The following is a 17283-nucleotide window of genomic DNA, read 5'->3' as shown; positions in this document are numbered from 1 at the left end:
TATGTGGAAAAGAATGTGTTTTTTTAACCTTAAACCGCATAAACACATTTCATTACACCAAATACACAAAATAATGTTCTTTTTAGCAGCATCATATGGCCCCTTTAAATGCTGAAAAGTTTTTGTCTGGTCCTTATTTTGGACATTCTGTGGCAGTAACAGACATTAACAGAGATGGGTAAATCATTCCTGCAGAGATAAATTTCTCTTTCTGGTAGTTCGAGAGAATTGCTAAGATGTTTTTTGAGATGAATTATCCCCTCTGTGGTCATCAGGTGTGACGACATCCTGATTGGAGCACCACTATTTATGGAGCAGCTGTCCACTCAGAGACGGTCTTTGGTCAAGTGGGACAAGTCTATGTTTACCTGCAAAGAAAGGACTTCTCCTTCTCATCCAGACCCAACCAGATCCTGACAGGGACATATGCCTATGGGCGTTTTGGCAGTGCTATCGCCCCTTTGGGAGACCTCGATCGTGATGGCTTTAATGGTAAGGACTACTCTGACATTATAGAGCAGGATTTGCAGTGAAAATATCATGCAGTTTCATATTTTCATGGATAATTCTGAGCACAACCCACCTGTGTATACTGTAAGTACAAGAACAAAATCAACAACCAAATAGTTTTAATGAAGACACAAGACAAATCTGAAGGAAAATCAGGCAGTAGGCCCAAGCATTGATCTTTACAGGTGGTAAATTCTTTTAAATTAGGCATTGTGGTTGCTGTTATACAAAATTACATTCAGCACCACAGACACTCATTTCTCAAAGGGCGCTTACGAGGCAAGCACGTACTGGTCCGAACGGACAACACAGCGACCGTTGCGTACATCAACCGACAAGGTGGTCTGCGCTCCCATCGCATGTCGCAACTCGCCCGCCACCTCCTCCTTTGGAGTCGGAAGGTTCTGAGGTCACTTCGTGCTGTTCACATTCCGGGCCTGCTCAACCGTACAGCCGACGAGCTGTCTCAAGCAATGCTCCCGGGAGAATGGCGACTCCGTCCCCAGACGGTCCAGCTGATTTGGAGACGTTTCGGAGCCGCTTAGGTAGACATATAAATATGCATATATATATATATATATATATATACTGTATATATATCTTCTTCTTCTTCTTTAATTTGAGAAAATAAGCTTCAAATCATGATTTATTATTCCTTTATCCTCAGATGTGGCTGTTGGGGCACCTGGCTCTGGTGAAGGGGGTCAAGTGTTTATATACCTGGGTCAGAGTGATAGCTTGACCAACCAATATGTTCAGGTCATTGAGAGCCCATTTAAGACCCTCAAAGATCTGCCAATGTTTGGTTTCCGCATGAGAGGAGGGACAGATATTGACGATAATGGATATCCAGGTGAAACTTTTATTGTATGGATCTCCTTTTGTGTTCATTGGAAGAAATAAAGTATTACAGGTTTGGACATTATGAGGGTGAAATGACAGAGATTTCATTTTTGGGGTCAACTATCCCTTTAAATTCAAAACTCACATGTACTTTATTTTGTTGCTTTTTTTTCTGCCTCCAACCAATGTCAGCAAATTCTAGCTCTTTTCACCAGAACCCTGCGATCACTGTGCACCTCCCATTACCTTCCATTAAAATCTGATCAGCAAACCTCAGCTGGGTCACTGCATCAAAATACCATAACCTTCCCAACAGTCACACTTAAGGGTACAAAGCCCACAAATAACCGAATGGTAGAGCCAATCTAAGCTTCAGAGATTGTCCTCAAAGTTTGAATGTCTGTTGTGAACAATCTACACTAAGAGCCCTTTCCCACAATCCCTTGGGAGGAGTGAAGAGCTGTCTGGGCGGCACAAGAGAGTCACCAAGAGACAGGAATGCTTAGTCAGTGCCACAGCCCACTTAGTAAAGATTTAATGAAAACGGGCTCTGACACTGGGGTCCAGTGTGGACATGGCAATGCTTTTTGACACACAGCACCTCAAGCTCTTGAGAGGGTCTCTTGGTGCTCTTTATCTCACTCTCTGACTGTGGTGCTTGATCTCTTAGATCACTTCTGCCAGACAAACTAGTCCCCACACTTCCTTTCCTTCAATTTAATATGACTGTCTTGTACCTCAATCACTCTTTTACTCACTTTGTGGTGTTTGCTGATAGAGAGATTCTAGATTTGAAGGCATATAATATGCTTTGGTTTATTCCCCCTTTAGATCTCATCGTTGGAGCTTGGGGTGCGAGCAAAGTGGCAACCTACAGGTACCAGTTTAAAATAGTCTGAATTACTGCAAAATAAAAACATAATTTTTTTATTGCAATCATATGGTCATAATGCCAGACTCTGTTCCGTGTTTTGTGTGTGTTTTGCTCCCCATGTGCCTTCCTTGCCCTATTTTCTCCATGCCCATATTTGGTTCTTCCTCTTCCTGTCCTCATTTGTAATTATTTGTGTCCAGCCTTGTTTGATTTATTATCTCATTTGCCTTCTTAAGCCCTGTGTGTCCCTGTTTCTAGCGTCTGCTGTTATATGTCATTTTGTGAACGTCACTCCATGTTTCCCGTGTTCCCAGCTTTGTGTTTATTAAAGGCTAATGGAACTTGTACTACTCCTCGCTCCTTCGTTCCCATGCTCCTTGTGTGAATCGTGACACATATACACATATAGACTTCATCATTTTCAGTCCTTAAAATCAAACAGCGAAATATCTTATAAAGATAAAATAATCAATACAATAAATAAAGTATGAACAACAATTAATGTATTAATAAGAATTAAAATGACAAATTTATTATTATTTGTTAATACAAATATTTATTGATTAATTCATTAATTAATATTGCCATGAAAATACCCATATGTACCATATATCATGTGTACCATAACAAATGCACCATAACATTATATACACACTTGTATAAATTGTATATATACACTTAATAAAAATAATAATGCCAAATTCCACAATGCTCCATTGGTAAAAAAAAAATAGAGTTTGATTGTACACACAGCCTTTGACAAAAACAGATATCTCCCTTTAAAAATGGTATTATTTGCATTTAGCTATTTTTCCCTGCTGTGGGTCGTGACTCATCAGTTGAGAAGCACCAATCTGAAGTATGATTCTGCGAGTTGGATCAATAATGTCTTTGGCTTTATCAGGGCACAGGCTGTAGTGAGGACACAGGCTCGAATCTCATTCTTCCCTGATCTTTTGAACACCGAAGATCAATTCTGTCAACTCCACCAGAGCAGCACCTTCATTACTTGGTAATGCATCTGAACTTAGTACAAGAGATAGCTTCACTATGTCATCATGATTCAAGTGGCTGGCATTGAAAATGCTTGATTAGTCAGCCATGAAAAGCTTCTCAAGGATTAGCAGAGTTCGAGTCATGAATGGTACAGTGAGCTATTGATTACACCCACATCCTTTTTAGGACTAATGCACGATCACAATGCATCAAGGACCTTCATTGTTCAGTAATGTAATCCATATTTTTGGCATGCTTTGAATTCCAACCCACATGGTTGTGGTACTTCTATAGAATGTTTATCATTAACACTTGTTTTCTCTTTTCCATAGCTTTATAATTATGGAATGCATCAGTGTTTCTGGCCACAGAATTCCTGAGGAGATTGGTATGTAATCCATTTGAAATTATTAATAAGCACATAATGGTAATAAACGTCCCTAATAAACATCGTCAAGCCCTCCATTAAGGATGCAATTGCTTACTTTAGTATTAAGATCCAAAGGACAGAATGCAAATGTCCTGAAGCAAGTTGAACAGCTTGTACCTTAAAAACACAGCACTAATGCATTAAAAAATGCTAGAAGTGTTGTAATGGTCAAAAATGTCTAGGTAGTACACATTTAAATAAACCAACAATTAAAAACTAATGCAATGGAATTGAAGAATGTGTCGTGTGTGAAGACTAAGAGTTTTAAATTCAGCTGACTGTACATATAAAGGGTCTTAAAAGAAAATATTTAGGGTGCAATAAAGGTGTCATCAAATTTGCAGGTTTTTAAGCTGTTTGTAACGTATTTCCTTTAGTGCTAAACACAGAGCTTCAGCTGGACAGGATGAAGCAGAGCATGGCCAGACGAACCCTCCTACTAGACTCCAACCAGCCGTACATTTACTTCCAGCTCTCAGTGGAGAGAAACTCAGCAGATGTCTGCAGGAACTTCACGGCCTACCTACTGGTGTGTTTCATCCTCTTCAACTATATTTTTCAAAATATTGATATGAAGTAACTGTGATCTGTGAAATATTTTTGAGAGTACAAAGACTATACACACTCATAAATTAGAACTAGTTAGTGCTAAGTACCAGGGGCGTAGCGTCTGGGTATGCAGGTGCATATGGGCCCGGGCGTATTGGGGGCTTTAGGCTAATTGAAACGTGGGAACGAATAGAGCCCTGCACGGGCCCGGCCATTCCGACAGCATATCAGAATTCTCGGCCTGAGTCTGACCCGAGCCAGTGTCTTTTTTCTCTCTCTCTCTTGCTTCCCCTTTACACAGCTGCTGTTGCAGAAAATAGACTAGTCCAGTTTTTGTTTTTAATGGCAAAGTGGTTATATTTCTTTTCGTTTCTTTATTAAGTTAATTTAGAAATATGTTTGTTAAATTCAAGTTGTTGTTTTTTTTAAAGTAACGACCAAGCAGCCAGCGGCGGACTGAGTTGAGCATATGTTTGATCAATTTTTAGACGCATATACAGTCGTTTGTGTGGAGAGTGGAAGCTGGAGTGCGCTTTTCAGGACATGGAGGCGCCAGCGCGATCACTTGCATTTTTTTCTTAAGTGAAAGTGAAAGTGAAGTGACATGTGGCCAAGTATGGTGACCCATACTCAGAATTAAATGACGACTGCTATGTTCATTATTACATCCAACAACAGAACACCTCAATCGCTTAGGAGTCATTCTTGTCTACATCTGCTCCGGTGGTGAAACAATGGCAGATTGATGACAGCTCACTCAGGGCGGGTCTAAGGTAAGACACCAGTCCAGTCTGTGCTGAAACGCTACTGTCAATCAAACTATCCTGGGAGGGGCCTGTTTTTGTGACGTCACACAGACAGGCATCTGAGATCGGCTCGATTTGAGAAAGGGGAAAACATTTAACCAGATTTTTAAAAAAAACGCTGGGTGGATTTTTATCATTATAGGGTGGTTGTGTACACACACTGCCAACACACATTTCAATTCAAACAACTTGTAAAAGTGCATGTAGCATCCTATGACCCCTTTAAGGACAAGCTGAGTCCAATCTTCATCTCAGTGAACTACAGTCTGGCAGCCCTCCCAAGATGCAGTGCTGCATGGACAAAGTGTCGCCATTGGACAGGTGAAGGCTGGAATATATTGTTTTTGTCATTACAGTGACACATACTTATTTATATTAACCTATAGAAACCTTTTGTTGTTTCTAGACACGGATAATACTAAACTGTGGTCCAGATAACATCTGTATACCAGACCTGAAGTTAAAAGCAGTAGCTTAAGTTCCTTTGTTATTTTGTTACAGTTATAGTTATAAACTAGTTACAGACAAGTAAACATTTATCAAAAACAAGTCAACACAACCAATCCTGATCGGAGATGAGAATCCAACACTGCTGATTATTGAGGCTGAGAATCAAGGAGAGGGAGCGTATGAGACTGAGCTTTATATCAGCCCTCCGGCACACACGCACTATCCGGGTGTTGTGAGAAACCAGGAGGTGAGGGTTTAGTCACTTCTTGTTTGTTGCGGAAAGGATCACAAGTTACAGAACATCAGTTCCAATCATGCTGTTGTGTGAACAGACCGATACTGTTGTACTCTGAGAAATTTGTATCAGTTTGCTTACAAAAAAGCAACAATGTTGGTGTGCCTTAAGGTGTTGTCACATTTGTAAAAATTTCAGCATAATTTTGTGGGCAGAAAAGTCCATTGTCAAGTGTAGCAATGCATGAAGCACAGTTAATATAGAAGTCACTTTCAAACCAATTAGCTTTCTGTTGGTCAGCACAGCAAATTTGCACGACCAACTTGAACCCAACGCAAAATCTGCATGGGAAAATCTTCCGCATTCGAGCCAAATTCCTATTGACTGGATTTCATGAAAATTCACTGAACAGCGGTAAATATGACAACACTTTTAGGGTAGGTTCATTCAGACTGAGAGTTATTTTGTACAGAAAGAATTTTATTTTATTTTATTTCTTATTTTTTTGGTTTTCATGATCAATTTTAATTTAAGTTTTAGTATTTTTGTGCTTTTGTGTATATATATATATATATATATATATATATATATATATATACACACACACATATACATATGAAACTTCCATTGGCCAGACAACTAGATCAACCCCCAAAAAAAAAAATACGCACACACATATATATATCTATTTGTCCCCTTTCTGTCATCACACTTTTTTATTTTAATGTGAATAGTAGCATTATTGCTGGATTGTCACATTAAGGTGTAAAATGTGTTGTTCTGGACTTCAGTCACTTGGTGTGTGTGGTCAGCAAAAGGAGAACAGCTCAGTCATTGTAATTTGTGATCTGGGAAACCCCATGAAGGCTGGACATCAGGTCAGGGTGAAATAATCAACATAATAACCCACCTTGGGTGACCATTCGTGTTCAGCCTGTTGTAGAACATTTTGCTCTCGGTTGTTTTCTATCATTCAGCTGAAAGCAGGTCTTTACTTCAGCATGGGTGGCCTGGAACAGGTGGAGAACCACATCACATTCCAAATGCAAATACGAAAGTGTGAACATTCATATACACAAACCATCTGTGCTGTTAGTGTCAGACTCTGTTCCATGTTTTGTATGTGTCTTGCTCCCCAGGTGTTCCTTTCCCATGTTTAATTTGTCCCAGGTGTTCCCCATGATGGTTCATTGCTCCCAGGTGTGTCTCGTCATCCCTTCCTCCTGTGTGTGTGTATAAAAAGTGTTCCCAGTCCCAAGTTCTCGGTCCGCTGTGAACATCTTCCTGTGTTCGTCTCCCTTGGTTCCTTGGTGCAAATAAAGTCTTGGTAAAGTATTCTCCAGCGTCTCCTCGTGTGTGTGCAACGTGACAGAACAGCGGACCTAACAGTAAGCGGCATCCCTGGCGTGAGGTCACGCCTTCCGGAGGGGGGCGTTATGTCAGACTCTGTTCCATGTTTTGTCTGTGTCTTGCTCCGCAGGTGTTCCTTTCCCATGTTTAATTTGTCCCAGGTGTTCCCCATGATGGTTCATTGATCCCAGGTGTGTCTCGTCATCCCCTCCTCCTGTGTGTATTTAAAGTGTTCTGTCCGCTGTCTGAGTTCTTCCTGTGTCTGTCTTCCTTGGTGCAAATAAAGTCTTGGTAAAGTATTCTCCAGCATCTCCTCGTGTGTGTGCAACGTGACCGTTAGCAAAACAGAACAAAATAATGTCTCTATTTTGCTAGCTTGTCTGCTCCATAATAAACACTAAACTGTTCTGGTACATTTTGCACATGATGACAACAATCATTATCTTCTGTTTCTTCTGCTTGATCTCGCTTATTTTATTTTGATTTTTTTGCAGTGAGAACAGCCAGAACCCAAACAGTAACCTGGTCCAATTGCAGGTTCAATTAATGCTGTAGCTTCCCTGGAGATGCGTGGGTTAGTGATGCTGACATTTTCTCATATCATTTTGTTTCCCCATTACAAAAAAAGCACTGAAACTGAAATTGAAGGGAGATAAGTAGAAAGTTACAAAAAGTTTAAGTTAAGCTAAAGAGTAGAATACATGTGCATAAACAAGCAAGGATCAGAAATATAACTGGGACAATTCATATATTTATGAATATTCTGTTTCACTCTGAAATATGTAAAAGTCTTAGTCAATTTGGTAACATTTAAAAATAATTAATAAAAATGACCAAACCTACACACAAAAACTACACAACAAAATTACTAATACTTTAAAATGAGTATCTAAAAATAAAATCTAATTCAAAAATATTAACAAAAATCTATAACAGTATATGACACTAAAATAACACTGTTACAGAGTCTCTTCTCCGGTTGACTGTGTCCTTCCTATTGCTAAATATTTATTTTTCTGGGGAAGGATTTACCCAGAAGACTTGGCTGAAGTAGGTAATATGCTCAGTCTAGGATTACTGTTAACAAGTTCACTTAATCGGTTTTGCAATACTTATGCACAGGTTTCTATTCTCCTGTCTCAGCTAAGGAACATGGTCCCCAGTCCGGTCAACGCAAAGCTTATACTGGAGTTTCCTGTTTCACAAAATGAGTCCTATTGGCTGTATGTGTTTGCTAATGCCTCTGAAGAGCTCATCTCCTGTCAAACAGTCTAGTCCAACATCAACCCACATGGGGTGAGAGTGCCCCCTACTGACCGTCATTTCTAAATTAAACTCACTGAATGAGTCATTTGTCTGCAAATATAATCTTAACACACTTTATACTATTGAAGAATGCACACCAACATCTGTAAACACTGGCTCTAACAACAATGTGTGGTGGTACTGTAGTACAGTGTTACCATTTATTTTAATACCATACTATATAATAATTGATGATACTGAATGACTACCGTAATCATAATGATTGGTATTTACATGTCACTCCAAGATACTTCCTTATAACTATGGTACCATGTGCAAAAAATCATGGTATATTTTTGTAAGTATAATACAGTTTTTCAATGGCAATAACTGCTATCTTACCTATTTATCTTGGTCCACAGTTAGTAAAGCTGGAGTCCTCCAACACCCATTTTCATACTTTCAACAAACATGACCTGTCGCAAAAAAAACAGAATATGAGCAGCAATGGCAAAATACTGTCCATGTGGTACGGTTTGGAGTAATTAAGATGTGTTTATGTTTTTGATAGAAGTCTCTCATGCTCACCAAGGCTGCATTTACTTGATCAAAAACACAGTAAAAACAGTAATATTATGAATTATTATTGCAATTTAAAATAACTGCTCTCTATTTTGTTATATTTTAAATTGTAATTTATTCCTGTGATGGCAAAGCTGAATTTTCAGCAGTCATTATTGCAGTCTTCAGTGTCACATGATCCTTCAGAAATCATTCCAATATACTGATTTAGTTCTCAAGTAACATTTCTTATTTTTATCAATGTCAAAAACAGTTGTGCTGCTTAATATTTTTGTAGAAACTGTAATACTTTTTCCAGGATTCTTTGATGAATAGCATTTATTTATACAAATATTTTGTATTTTGTAACAATGTAAAACACTTTACTGTCATTTTCTGGTTTTATTTTATTTATTTTACAGTAATGTTGTGATTCTTCTTTGCCAGTAGATGGTGATATCACAGATTGGTCCCTCTTGCTAACAGTATAGCTGCTTATTCATTGAAATTTTGATAATTCCACAATTTAAGCACATCGTTTGTACAAATGCCTCCAACTTTCAGGCTTCATAAAACTATATTCCAATGCATTTATTGTTACATCTTGTTATATCTCTCACTGTGCAGAACTGCTCTAGTGGTGACCATTGTCTTTGGTTTGAGTGTGAGGCTGCGGGACTGCAGAGAGATGAGAGGGCCATAGTAAGAGTGATGAGCAGACTGTGGGTACAAACCTTCTTTAAGGTGGGCAAAACTTTAAAGATCAAACCCTAGACATTTAATAAAGTCATCTTATATTCATATAGCCCTTTCTCTCTCTCTCTTTGTATCTCCATTCACCGCTCAGAGACCATACGTAAATTTCATTCTTCACTCCACGGCTCACTATGAGGTGGCAGATGTGCCCTCAAAAATCAAGCCAGATGTGCTGCCCAGAGGAAAAGCAGAGGTGAGACATCAGTTCTTTGGTTTGTATCATGAATTGTATGCAGCTCCTCATTAAAACTCCTTGTAAATCTATCTAGACACATACAAATATAGTATGGAGACGCCCAGATGGACAAGAGGAGGTACCTGTGTGGTGGATAGTAGTGTCAGTCATTGCTGGACTGCTTCTACTGGCTGTACTGAGCACCATCTTCTGGAAGGTACTTGTATAATTTGAACAGCAGAGGGCGCTTTGTCCCATACATGTCTCCTGGCTAACAACAAACAAAGCATATTACTGTATGTGTATACTTACCACATAAATCTTTATCCATGTTAACATACAACACTGTATGTTTTAAGGTGGGGTTTTTTCGAACATAACCGTGCGCCATGTGACGATGATGGTGATGAGGTGCAGCAACTGAATGGAGAACCTAAGGAGACATCTTGACGAGACATCACAAATCTTGAGCTTTATGATGCTTTAAGGTTTTTTAAAAGTTTGTTTGCTAATTTTATTCTATTCTTTCTGTAATTGTATTAAATATGACTCGTGGTTATAGAGATGCAAGCATTAGTTGACCAGCCCAGCATTTTGGGATAATTTGAATGAAGTCTCTTAAAGGCACAATATGTAATTTTGGCCGCTAGAGGGCGCGTATTCAAAATAAACAAATAGACAAAGGCGTAGTTTGATGACGTGGAATCATGGGAGTTGTCGACTTCATCCCCACAGCCGATGCAATCCGACGGGACTCCAGCAGAAATCATGTTCATGGATGAGCTAATGATTTATTAACGTAGTAGAATGAAGCAGGGTGAGGCTGAAAGCTGTCGAAGCGAAACGAGGCCGCTGAACGAGCGTGACACACAGCTCGAAAGCAGCGGAGCTTTTATTATGCCACAGTCAACCGCTTCCGCTCCATCCGGTCGTGCGTATGTGGGGGGGGGAAAGCAGCGCTGTTTTATCATACTAGATACATTTGAAAGTTCTGTTATAATGCTACTCTGTGCGGTCGTCACCGGTCTATTAAAACGCACAACATATTAAACCGTCTTTGGTGTTTCCATGTTTTCTACAAAACTAAACCGGAAATCGAGGGGTCATGACGTCATTGGCAGGTGACACAATGACACTATGGACACGGTCCGTGTCACTAGTTAAAATTGCTTATTTCTCTGGATTTAAACATTCTTCAAAACATTTGGGATAATGTAAGTACACAAGTCAGCAAAATATATAACACCGTTCTAGTGGTTTTTGGATATTTTAATAAAAAAATCTAACATATTGTGCCTTTAAGCTCACCAAGGCTACATTTATTTGAACATAAATTCTGTAAAAACAGTGACAAATTACTAAAAAGAACTGTTTTGTATTTTAATATATTTTCAAATGTAATTTATTCCTGTGATGGCAAAGCTGAATTTTCATCATCATTACTCCAGTCTTCAGTGTCACTTGATCCTTCAGAAATCCTTCTGATATGCTATATTCAGGCATAAACAGAAGTAGGGACACTGATACTCATGGCTTGAATTTCAGTTTATGTTAAGGAAATGTAGATAAATATGTAGATAAATGAGCATCGTCTCCAACCCACTGCCCTTGTCAGTAACATTCTCAGAATTTCAGATGGTTGATGATCCATTTTGATTATCAGTCGTAATGAGATCATTGAGCTGTAGAACAGACATTGAACATTGAGCCTTATTCATAAACCATTGTTACGTAAATTGTTGCATTCATTCATTTCATCTAACTTATGAACAATTTGCACCGAAATTCATTATGAATGTTTTGTTGTTGTTGTTGTTTTAATTTTCATTCATTAAAATGTCTTGTCTGTACTGAAGTGTGTAATTGCAATTCTTTGGGTTTAAGTAAGAAATTAGACCAAAAAAAAATAAAAACAAGTGAACGGTGTATGGATAAGAATCACATAACTTAAAATTATTATCATAAAACTATGGTATGTGGCTCTTAGACATGCACTCAGTAGTTTACATTTAGCTGAAGCCTTACTTGTCTGCAGTCTTTGCCTCATGTGAATCATTTTAATCATATTTCTCAAACGTGCTGTTCATTTATTGGTGTAAAGCTTCATTAAGTAGCTAATTGTTTTCTTTTTCTTTTTAGTTTAGCCTTAAAGGAGTAGTTAACTAAAAATTGAAAATTTACTGAAAATTTTACAGATGTAAATGAGTTTGTTTCTTTATCGGAACAGATTTGGAGAAATTCAGCATTACATCGCTTGCTCATCAATGGATCCTCTGCAGTGAATGGGTGCCGTCAGAATGAGAGTCCAAACAGCTGATAAAAACATCATAATAATACATAAATAATCCACAAGACTCCAGTCCATCAATGAATATCATGTGAAGTGAAAAACTGCATGTTTGTAATAAACAACTCCATCATTAAAGGCATTTTAACTGTAAACCATTGCTTCCAGCTGAAATATGACTCATCTATCCATAATATTACTTTCTCAAATGAAAAAGTTGTTTTGTCTGAATCAGGAGAGAAATATGCTCAAATCAAGCACTGTGTTTACAAACAAAAACATTCAGAAACAGTTCTAAACAAATATGTCAGAGAATTTTGATGTGAGAGGATAACGGAATGGACTTTTTCACTGGAGGAAGCAATATTATGTATTATGGATTCATATTTTGTTCATTAAGTTAAAATGCCTTAATGATTGATTTGTTTCTTACAAACACGCAGCTTCTTTACCTTCACAAGACATTAACTGATGGACTTGAGTTGTGTGGATTACTTGTGATGTTTTTATCAGCTGTTCTGTTTTTATCATTCTGACGGCACCCATTCACTGCAGACGATCCATTGGTGAGCAAGTGATGTGATGCTACATTTCTCCAAATCTGTTCTGATTAAGAAACAAACTCATCTATATCTTGGATGGCCGGGGGGTGAGTACATTTTCAGCAAATTTTCTTGTCTTGGTTAACTATTCCTTTAATCGATAAAACGCTGGAAACGGCTTTCAAATGGTCCAAACGTAAAAAATGCTAATGAGCCTCGGCCGACAGAGGGCGCATGGGAGCACTGCACTCCAAAATCTCCCCCTCCCATCTGGGACAACAGGACTGAAAGAAGCGGAGCAGCCGTACTCGGGAAGGGAGTGGGCACCCGTGGCAACCGCACGTTGGAGCAGTCAGTCTTGTGCCATCCCGCAGCGAAACATGGATGAACTGCTACTTCAGGAGGATCTGACGATGCCGCTGTAAGAATGCACACCTCCCGCTCTTTTTTTCTTTTTCTTTTCCTCTGTAGTGCTTGGAGGACGCTGGCGAAATCACTGCCGACCCGAGGACCAGTTGGTGAGTTTGATTTGAGATTGTAGCATCCGTCTTTGAATGTGATGTTTGTGTAGCGCGGCTCCGCCGTGGAGAACGGAACATTGACTCGCGGCTTTATTATGTAACTGCCGCATTTGCGCCCACGGCAGTTTATCACGCGCCGTTGCTTTTGTGCACATTTACTTTAGTGCCTTTTGGGAGTTACAGTTTGGAAACAAAGGATTTCAAACTGTTCGGCCCCTCAGATGACCCCACTGTAAAGCGAAGAAGTTAGTAAAACGGGTCCTGAGCTTCAGAATAACAGTTGTATGTGGCAATTGTTTCATTACTAGCTTGATTTAAGAGTGTACATTATCTTATGACTAACTACAGGCTAGTACAGCTAGTGTCGTTTTTAAGCCCACCCACACTGTTATTTTCATAAAATATAAAGAAGTTCACTGAGAGGTACATTGTTATCGGTGTCTTTACCCTCGGTAGTTCATTATTATTTGTATGAATATGTATTTATTATAAAAGTATATATAGGGGAGACCGGTGGAAGTTGTCACACTTTTTTGCCAGTAAATATTTCTCAGGGTAGGTTTATATTTGACAGTTTGGTTAGGCATTATATTATATATATATATATATATATATATATATATATATATATATGTGTGTATATATATATAGCCTATATGTGTGTGTGTTGACCTTTTGTGACAACTTGCCCCAGTGGGAACCTGTCACAGCATAATATAGACTTGTCAGCAGAGTATTAAACAGCAAGATTAAAATATAAAATGTGGCATACAGTATATAAATATCAAAACATTGTTTTGGCCAACAAATATTGCATTTAAGAGAAAAACAAACATTTGTGTAATTTCCCTGTGTAAGTGCCCCTAAGATACCGCTATATATATATATATATATAAATCATTTACATTTTATTTCTTTAAACAAATAAACAAATGACTTGAGTGTTATTCAGGACAGTTTTATGAATTTTCTTGGTCTAGTTTTGTTACACTGGTCTGGTGGCAGTTCGTCGCCACAGGACCAAACGGATCTTTAGGAGCTGTTTGTGCAAACTCTTTTGTGAACCCCCTTTTCTTCCTCAGCAACTTCCAATGCATATTAATGTGGGCTTGGAGCTTCTTTTCACTTGTGCGCTCCACTAAGCAGCTCACAAACTCAGCCACAGATATTTCGGCCTAAAAGTTCTGCCTTATTTCTGAACCATTCAAGTAGAGAAATTTAAAGAAAGTCTGTATACTGAATTTGAAACGTTGACTGTCAGCATTTGTTTAGTCTTTTTGTGGTTAGTTATCTGTATCCTGCAAAGTCATTAGAGGTTTTTTGACCAACATCAGAAGTTCATTACTGGACTCCAGCCTTTACTGAGACCCTTTGAAGAGAGACCTAATGGTGAAGCCACATCATAAAGCCATGTGTGAGTTCCCAGTTCTAGAGCTGAGAAGGACCTGGGATGACATTTTAAAAAGTCCGGGATCCTTTTTAATCAATGTTTTATTGCAATGCTGTCTACTGGAAAAGGCTCTGCTGACTAAGCTCTCCTTGTTGTGCTGATAGGAAACATTTAAGTCAGAGTCAGTCAAAAACATGTGAAGGTTTTCCTCAAAGTTATAGACATATGAATAAATAAATTATTAGCCAAGAATAGATGAAGGAATCAAGACACAAGCACCAAAGTTCAATATCATTCTCCTTCCAGTAAATCTTTTTTGTTGTTGTTCAATGTACTGAATCATTTTCTGCACATCTATCTATCTATCTATCTATCTTGTCTTGTCTTGTCTTGTCTTGTCTTGTCTTGTCTTGTCTTGTCATGTCATGCCACCATCAAAGTGTGCCCTTTAAATGTGACCCAAGCTCTGAAGACTGAAGAGTCTTTAAATGTAAATTATTATGAAAAATTATTATCATTTATTGCTGTTAAATTGGGAAGACAGCAGCTAATTACCGCAGCATGACTCATTTTCCAGCATCATTATTTTCTTAGAATTTCTACATCCTGCTTCTTTCCTCCAAAGTCTATACTTTAAAAAAAGAAAAAGTGATATTGTCAAGTTGAACTGAAGCATTTCTTCTCAGCTTCAAGAATTATGAGTCCAGTGTGGTCAGCTCAGCATCTAAACACAATAGCTGGATGGCAGGGCAGTTTCCTGTTACTTCTCTAGTTTAATCTTGATGTTTAGAAAACACGACACTAATCTTTGCATATATTTTTGTGTACATATAGTATTTTTTTCTAAACATATATATTTGTCATGATCTTGCATCTTTTTAAGCAGCATCGCTTTACAGCTGTGAGCTAAAGGCTGTGTGAATCGCATTGAGGCATCAGATGTTTTCTACTGACACGGTGCAAAGTATCTACCAGAGCGTGAAATATTGTTATCCTGATGGGTTTTTGCAGTGGCACGGCATGCACATCACCGTCCTAATCAAGCTGACACCTAGAACCGCCACCTCTGATTTGGGACAAAGGCCTGGCGAGGGTAGGCCAGCCAAGACACTAATGCAAACTGACTGCTGGAGATCTTAGTGTGTCCGTCTGTGCCTTTAGGCAGGTGTTGACCCTGCCCATTTTGCACAGTTTGAAAAACAGCTGTACAGTTCCTCATATAATGGTTTTGGGCCGATATTCATGTCAGAAGAGGGCGGTTTAATTGAAACATTTGAAAAGAGCTGTTTTGCTCTTCTCTTTTGTCTTGCATTCATGATTGTGTAGGATACTATCCAGTCACCACATAATGAGTCATTGCTTTGTCATCTTCCAGTAGATTTCATGAGATTCCCCTTAAGGGGATATTACATCCTCCTCCTCTCATGCAAAAACAAGTGTTACCATGACAGCACTTGTTTGAGTGCTGCCCCAGCTTGCCACTGTATGCTTTTATTTGGGACACAATTGCAGCATTGTGCTGCATGACGCTTTTATTAGATGTCATTGAATTTTGGAACCTGTATGACTTCATAGAGCTCCAGTGATATAAAATCAGCCATGATATCAATTATAGGTCAGTTTATAATAGAGTGCAGCAGTCAAGTTCTTGGAGAATATATCCCATTAATTTTCTCTATGGGTAATTTTAATGACTTTTAATGATTTTTAATTTATTTATTTGTATTAACTTCTAAACCTTTAAAGACTGGCCTACTGTGAGCAGTGAGGTTGTTGATTGATGGTATATGATTTTGTTGAAGCAAAATCATCAGTCCACATTATTTCAATTTCAAAGCTACATTACCCATGATTCTGCAAAAAAAAAAAAAGAGCCCCAATCAAAGAATCGTGACAAACAAATTCCACCAAATAAACTTTTTAGTGGCTGATCACTCCCATGAAGCACTGCGAATGATATTATGTAACAGAGTATTTGTATATAAAATCATTTAGTGTACATATTTATTTTGGTCATTGTATTGTCCATAGTAACTACAGTTCACAGTATGATGCATGGAAGAAACTGCACACTAATATAATCACTTGTTACCGCTTTCAAACAATGCTTTCCTTTCAGATGAATGTACTGCATTACTGCATAATTTAACACTTCTTTAAAATAACATTTCAGATTAAGATGCTTTTCCATGTTAACAATTAACGCTGTATTATGCATGCCAGGCCAGTAGTTGGCGATGTCACTTTGTAAAGAACCTCGCACATGCCTATAGACTGAGCACATAATACGCACGCGCATGACATCACAGTTTTCACAATTTCAACTTAGCATTTTTCAGGCCCCCAAAACACTGTTGTGTAAATGACCAGCCAAAACACATAAAAAGTTAAGTGAAGGGTCAGTTGTGCTGATGATTAAAACAAGGTGTTCTCAGTAACTGAGAGGCAAGTTTTTTTTTTGTGGTAAGCAACAGATTGTCAATAGAGTGTAGCTTTTGTTGAAATGGTCCATTAACCACCACTAGGGATAGATGTGAAGTGAACTGAATTCAGTTTTTGTCTGAATTTGCAAATTCAAAGCACCTGACCCAGTCAACAATTTGATCTCACAATGATGTCACCATGAGCTCACACGATTCTCATGGTGTGGTCACAATGTGTGTGTCACAGTGAGCTAAAAGTGTAACCACACAGCGCACTCACTGTGTGCTCATACTATGTTCGCAATGTGAGGTCACTGCACACTCACTGTGTGCTCATACT

General features: G+C 38.5%; 1 protein-coding gene and 1 pseudogene across 1 annotated transcript in view; both read left to right on the top strand.

Annotated features, from left to right (window-relative positions):
• LOC107694953 (integrin alpha-IIb-like) overlaps positions 1-10230 on the top strand; it is a 19087-nt pseudogene extending 8857 nt beyond the window's left edge.
• A 2664-nt stretch (positions 10231-12894) lies between these two features.
• The window catches only part of LOC107694962 (protein FAM171A2-like), a 34387-nt gene continuing 29998 nt past the window's right edge, over positions 12895-17283 (top strand). The window contains exon 1 of the mRNA XM_016494688.1: positions 12895-13127. Coding sequence (XP_016350174.1) covers positions 13037-13127 — 91 coding nt within the window. The 5' untranslated portion in view covers positions 12895-13036. The remainder of the gene's footprint in view (positions 13128-17283) is intronic.

The sequence above is a fragment of the Sinocyclocheilus anshuiensis genome, unplaced genomic scaffold (genome assembly GCF_001515605.1).
Source record: "Sinocyclocheilus anshuiensis isolate Anshui unplaced genomic scaffold, SAMN03320099.WGS_v1.1 scaffold214, whole genome shotgun sequence".
NCBI classification, from domain to species: Eukaryota; Metazoa; Chordata; class Actinopteri; order Cypriniformes; family Cyprinidae; genus Sinocyclocheilus; species Sinocyclocheilus anshuiensis.
The sequence above is the reverse complement of the archived record's forward strand: the minus strand, read 5'-3'. Positions and strand labels throughout refer to the sequence as shown.